Source organism: Danio aesculapii, chromosome 6 (assembly GCF_903798145.1).
Source record: "Danio aesculapii chromosome 6, fDanAes4.1, whole genome shotgun sequence".
Classification (NCBI taxonomy): Eukaryota; Metazoa; Chordata; class Actinopteri; order Cypriniformes; family Danionidae; genus Danio; species Danio aesculapii.
The window spans coordinates 55,313,875-55,320,576 of record NC_079440.1 but is presented as its reverse complement, the minus strand read 5'-3'; the positions used below and the strand labels follow the sequence as shown (position 1 = coordinate 55,320,576).

The window sequence follows — 6,702 nt, the reverse complement described above, 5'->3', positions numbered from 1 at the left end:
AAATCAAATAAAGAAATGATTTAAAATGTAATTATTCAGTTATTGGTGATGTATTAATATTAATTCTTTATCAAACAAAACAAATTACTAAATATATGTGGAATTTACGTAATATATACAATTAATATTACAATTTAACAATGTATTATAATAGCTACATTTTAATAACTTAAACCCCTAATATTTCATATATTTTAAATAAATTAAATTCTGACTTAATATTGTACATATAACTCGGTATTTAAACCCCTTTATATAAACTAATAAATGTAAATGCTGGACAATACGAGAAGCTTCTATAAGCACATTTGTCATCTTCTGACGTGAATGCGTACGCGCACTACGTCATCAAATCCTGCGTTGTTGCAGAGTCACTCTGAGTGGTTCAGTGTAAACAAGAGACTGGCGAGTGGAAAATTGACAATATAGGGCGTGATTTGTTGATTATTTCTAGTGTTGTGAACAGTTACTCTATTGCTGTAGTGTCTAGGTTAAGTTATGCCCGTCGACAGTCTGTCATCGGGCTGGTTAAAGCGAGTTTTCTCACAAATATTGTTTCTACACGCTGGCTGGCTAACGTTAGCCTGTTAGCTCACAGATCCTCATAACAGGAGCAACAAACTCCTGTATGTCAGGGATTTACACGGATTTGGGTCATTTGACCGTGAGTATATTTCTCTAATGATTAAAATTTGTTATATAGTTTACAAAGTGACGTATACACTGAATGCACGTACAGCCGCGCAATCTGGCTGTAAACAATGCTAAGCTAAGAGTCAATTTAATTCGAGCTGTTTTATAACTTAAATCACAACATGTCAACTACTGCAGTGTGATAAAAAAAGATATATAGTTAAAAAAATAAATGTTAGATTTTAAGTTTTGAGTTAATGTTTTTCTTAATTATTTTCTAACATCTACTGGTGTAATCTGGAGTCTGGAGCAAAGTTTCAATCACTGCATCGTTATTTCACGTAATATAGTAGATTCTGCTAGATGTTTTGAGCTAATAATAGTGGTTAAACGTAAAATGTGTTAAATATGGTCTTTAAAGTTAATTATCTCTGGATACAAATAGCAGTGTTTGTCATTGCTGCTCACTTGTGTATCCTCTATGGTTTTAATTTCAGTTTTAAGGCTGTGGAACATCATGGCTGCTGTGGAGAAAGTAGGAAAGGAGTGTGAAGAGGAGACACTTCAAACCGCTTTTAAGAAACTGCGTGTGGATGCTGAAAGGTTTGCTGTCTTGGTTTAGTTTGAGCTCCAGTTTGATAAGTGAATAGAAAGCCTATAGCAGAGAGAGTGTTTGTGCTGTTCGCATAATTGCATGTGTTTCTTTGCAGTTCCACAACCGCAGTGCGTGTGTCTGAGTCTTTGGCTTCAAGATTGGTTGCTCGAGGTAGTCCAGAAGGAGCCAAATGCAAAATTACCTCCTCAAAAGAGAACTGGCTTGGGTAAGAACCGATTTAAGATGATCTGGTTAAACTCCTAGGGCTTGAGTGGGCTACATACGTGGACAGCACATTTTAGCTCTTAAGTGGCTATTTAAAATACTTTGCATTTTTTATATTTTGTTACAGACATACAGTGTCATCCTGCAAATGTTTTGCAGCATATGAAATGTCCCAAACACTATTTTAGCTGTCCAAAATTGGAAAACATGTTGTTTTTACTCTCTGATAGTCAAAGCAAGTTAAAAAAAATAAATATATGTTAAATGTGCATAAAAAAATTCAGGAAAAAAGTGTTTTATGTAAATTCGGACCTCGAGTACACATATATGGACATAATTTTTCTCTAAAAGTACATCGTATCAAAAGATGATACTTTATTCTAATTAGGTTCCAATAAGCCCAAATAGCAAAGAGTAATAAAAAATGCATGTAAAAAAACACCTTGGGCCTTAAGAGGTTGGTTCACTCAGGAATGAATAGGTGCTCAGAATTGTTGATTGATAACTTATTGTTCAGTTGAACACTAAAGGAGATTGAGGTCTTTTGAAGTGAAAAGATGGGTCTGTACAAGAAACTTATGTTATTTACAGCATGATTACCTGTAATCCACTGCCTCGGCCAAATGGTTTTAAGTGGTTCCACTACAGTCTGGAAACCAGTCAGAAAATGTTTGAATCTTACAAAACCCTAATTACACAAGCACACTATGTTAAAGGCATAGTTCACACAAATATGAAAATTCTGTCATCTTTTACTCATCCTCCACTTGTTCCAAACCTGTTGGGTTTTTTCTACTTTTGATCACAAATGAAGATATTCTGAATAATATTGGAAAAACAGCTATTGTATTTTTGTTCCTACCATAGATATTAGTGGCTTCTGGTTTTCTAAATTGTTCAGATTATCTTGTTTTGTGGTCAACAGAACAAAATAAATGCAAAAATGTTTAGAACCATTTGTAAATGCTGAGAAAATGTTCTTTTTTGGGGTGAACCATATGAATGCAAACATAAAAGACGTCATATGAATTTGTACAAATTAGCAAGTTCTTCTCTATGTAAAATAGTTTCATCATGAGATCAGTCCGAATAATGCAGTTAAGATGTTTATATGCCTGTTTATTGTGATTAAAATTGGAGGTTGCCCCATTTTAATATGAGTATGGATACAAACTTAATACCATCAATTTGTTTATGTGAAAATATTCTAAATAAACTATAAAACTGGAAGAACTGTTTTACCCAAGTCATTTCTGAGCAGTGTAGTTGTTAGAATGTACACTGGATTGGCTTTAAAAAACCTAATAGTTGTTTTTGGTTTGATTCGGTTTACAATGTAAAAAAAAAAAAGAAATCCTCTGCAACACTTTAAATACCATTTAGAAATACCATCAGCATACATTTCTTTTGCCTTGTAATCTACCATTTACAATATTTAAAAAAAGTAATTTTGAAGGCAGCGTATTCTAATTTCAGCCTAAATGCTTTAAATTAGTCTTGTGCTGTTAAATAATGTTAATGGCAAAAGCATGTTCATTTTGTCTGCTGTCATTTAAAAAACTCTTTCACAAATGTGTACTTTCACTTTAGACTTGATCAACTGTTAAATATGGGTATTCTGATGTTATGTCATGCCTTTTCGCCTATATGTTGCAGCACAAGAACATGTTGAATAAAAAAGCATTCGTAAGCAGCAGAGTTGGGTGTAACACATTTCACAGTAACGCATTGTTGTATTCTAATTACATCTTTAAGGAACGCAGTAATGTAACGAATTACGTTTTAAATTTGTGTAGTCTGATTACAGTTACTAAAGTCAGTGTAATTGCATTTAAAATGCTTCTTTTAAATCACGCTTTCTGCTGCAGCGTCAGTTAATAAGCATGCGCTTTTAAATTGCCAGAGAATGCAACCTGAAATAGCTGCTGTCGAGAGTGATTGCTTCTTCAAATTGAAGTACAGACATTACTTTGATTTCTTTTTGAGCGTAAAAACTGAAATATTGCTGTGAAATGCAGTCTGTCCAGTTTCTAAAGAACTTTCGACTGCTTTTAACTCGACCAGCAACTTGTTTAATCATTTGAATAGAAAGCATTCTACGACAATACTCGTCACTGAGGTGGACACCGGCGCCCCAAAACACGGCAGCCTAAACAGGCTGAATTAAAAAAAATTGTGCATGATCGGGAGTGAAGGTATCTTCTGAATGCGAAGAGAAGCGCGCCTGTGTATGGGGCCGTTCGCATATCTCGGCTTTTGAGGTGCGCATATATTGGGAGCACATATTGCGCGCTCATTTCCCTGGCGCACTCAGTTGAAAACCGCGATTCACGTGACAAGAACTGCGCGATCAGCTTCATACTTTGAAATATACATATTTAGGTAGACTAATTACCCCAGACAAACACAGAACACCCAAACACTGCAGTTCCTTTTCATATTATGGGTGTCAGTGCTTACAGGTATCCATTTTTTTCTTTTCTATTAAAGGTTTGGAACAAGTGAGTGATGAGAGGATTTTAAGTTTTGGGTGAACTAACTCTTTAAGTCTTTTGAATATGTCAAGCTGCTGTGATCAGCCCATTGTAAGGTTTTTCAGTGAACATTAAATTACTGAAAGAGCTGCAGTTTATTCAGAATCAGTTTTATTGCCAAGTATGCTTTACACACACAAGGAATTTGTTTTGGCTACAGAAGCTTCCAGTGTACATAAAGTGACAAGTGACAACACAAAATAAATATGAAAAAATAAAATAATAATAATAAAAAAATGATGAACATTAAACAGATGCGGTTAGTGAAGAAACCTGGATGTTGAGTTGTATGTACAGATTGTTATAAATATACAGGTTATAGGTGCTGTGTACAAGTGCGTATGAGAAAGTATTGCACGTTTATTGCACAGTAGGGGAATATTTAACAGTTATAAGGTAGACAGCCTGAGGAAAGAAACTTTTCCTGTGTCTGGCTGTTTTTGTGCTTGGTGCTCTGAAGCGCTGACCAGACGGTAACAGTTCGAACAGGTAGTGTGCTGGGTGTGAGGGGTCCAGAGTGATTTTGCGAGCCCTTTTACTCACTCTGGAAGAGTACAGTTCTTGAAGTGTAGGAAGGGTTGTGCCAGTGATTCGTTCAGCAGTCCGGACTATTCGCTGTAGTCTACGGAGGTCGGTTTTGGCAGCTGAGCCGAACCAGACGGTGATTGAAGTGCAGAGGATGGATTGGATGACAGCTGAGTAGAACTGTACGAGTAGATTCTGTATTTTTATATGTTTTCCTTATCCAACACTGGTGAGCAGAGAGATGTAAACATTCACACCTGTATGGAGTGTCTGCTGAGTCTTGCACTTGAATTTTTAAACTGATAAAACCTGAAGCATGTGTTTTAGCAGCATCGGCTCTGAAAGAGATGCAGTAAACTCTGAAGAAGTTATCAAAGTTAAACAGTGATGGGGCAGAATAAGAGGACCATAACCTTAGTAACAAACCAATAAACTGCTTCAAGCGGCAGGATGTCCTTGCGCTGAGTATTAGGCATCGGGCTAGATGAAATAAGTGACAAGAGAATCAAACTTCTGTTTTATTTTTTCCCATGAACCATGTCATCCCTAATAAAGACTCGCTATTGACAGATGCTAAGTATTAAATGACTTTGATCAGGTTGGAGCACATCTTTGCTCCTATGAGGTTTAAACAGAAATGACATGAAGCCATACTAATGCTTTCAACTTAATTATTTGATTTACTTTAGATGTACTAGAAAGTCATCAAGAGCAGTTGTGAGAAACCAGCGACGACGGCGATCTAAATCTCCCATCCTTCATCCTCCTAAGTTCACCTACTGCAGCAAAATGTCTCCCCCTCCTGGACCCCTCAAACACAAGACCCCTCCCGATCCCGACGACACCGGCGCCATCAAGAAAGACGTCCCGTTCTCAGCTTCGTGCTCCACTGCATTCGGAGTGGTTGGTTACGAAACCCGCCTCCCTTCTCCAAAGGGTCAGGAATCACCTCTTAATCCCAGAACCCTCTCAGACGACGAGAACCCTCTGGAAAACAGACCTGCTTTAGGATGCGGCCCAGGAACGCAGGAGACAGGAGAAGCCAACACTGACTTTCAGACTCTGTCCAAGCTACAGGAAGGCGGTCAGTGTCCGTGTGGCCAGCGGGAGTGCCAGTGTCCCGGATGGCAGGGAGTCGAGGTTTACTCTTTCACCGGCCTTCGAGATGTGATTTCCGAATGTGAGCAAAAGCTGCCCGTCCCGCAGGATACTTCAGCCAACAGCAGAACTTCCAGCGGGAGTAATAACGGAGCATCAAGTTCCCCTCGCTCCTGCTCCGAACAGGCCCGTGCCTACGTGGATGACATCACAATAGAGGACCTTTCCGGATACATGGAATATTACCTTTACATCCCCAAGAAGATGTCGCACATGGCTGAGATGATGTACACCTGAGAGTTAATGAAGCAGATTAAAGGAGTATAAATTAAAACAACACAATTGATTGAATTATTTAAATAAATAAATAAATAAAAGCTAGTAATGAAGATGTTATCGAAAAAGCAATTCTACTTTATTGTCGTATTGAGGGTTTGTTATGATGTTTGTTCTTTCTTCAGAGCATCCAGGCAACATGAGCTGGCGATGAATCATGGGAGCATGACTCATTCTGTGATTTAATTATTATTATTATTATTTTCGTTTGATTTTGTGGTAACTGTTATGTTTTGGTTTACATTCTTCAAGTTGCCAAAGGTCTAACCCAGAAGACTGACTGCAGGTTTGAGTTCACAGATATATGCAAAACTCACATGATGCCAAGTAATAAATCTGTTCACCGTGACCAAGGATGTGATGTTATCCTAATTCTGAATAAAACAGCTTTTTTGGGGGATTGTTCGTGATTTTTATGGTATCAGGAGTCTTGATTTCCAATTTTGCTGGTGTTTTGGTGACTTGTGACACTGGAATATTTTTATTTCCGTATGATATTAATATTAAATTATATCAATGTTCTTATTTTGTCTAAAAATTGTTTTCAAATTCAATTTCAGTCAAACTTAGTTTAATGTTACACACATCTTTTTTGTTCATGTAAGCATAACTAGAATATACACTCATCGGACACTTTATTAAGTACAACTGTCCAGCTGTTTGTTAATGCAGATTTCTAATCAGCCAATCACATGGCAGCAACTCAATGCATTTAAGCATGTAGACATGGTCAAGACGATCTGCTGCAGTTCAAAC

At 37.2% G+C, this 6,702-nt stretch overlaps 1 protein-coding gene across 1 annotated transcript; it reads left to right on the top strand.

Annotated features, from left to right (window-relative positions):
• Nucleotides 1-353: 353 nt before the first annotated feature.
• On the top strand, nt 354-6,356 carry oser1 (oxidative stress responsive serine-rich 1). The gene is made up of 4 exons (XM_056460550.1): nt 354-664; nt 1,131-1,236; nt 1,344-1,454; nt 5,202-6,356. The coding sequence occupies exons 2-4, from the start codon at nt 1,151-1,153 to the stop codon at nt 5,905-5,907; spliced, it is 903 nt and encodes a 300-aa protein (XP_056316525.1). The 5' UTR covers nt 354-664; nt 1,131-1,150; the 3' UTR covers nt 5,908-6,356.
• The last annotated feature ends 346 nt before the right edge of the window (nt 6,357-6,702 follow it).

Coding starts and splice junctions, on each gene's coding strand:
- oser1 (XM_056460550.1), top strand. CDS start 1,151: ATGGCTGCTGTGGAGAAAGTAGGAAAGGAGTGTGAAGAGGAGACACTT. Junction 1,237..1,343: donor CTGCGTGTGGATGCTGAAAG/GTTTGCTGTCTT, acceptor GTTTCTTTGCAG/TTCCACAACCGCAGTGCGTG. Junction 1,455..5,201: donor TCAAAAGAGAACTGGCTTGG/GTAAGAACCGAT, acceptor GATTTACTTTAG/ATGTACTAGAAAGTCATCAA.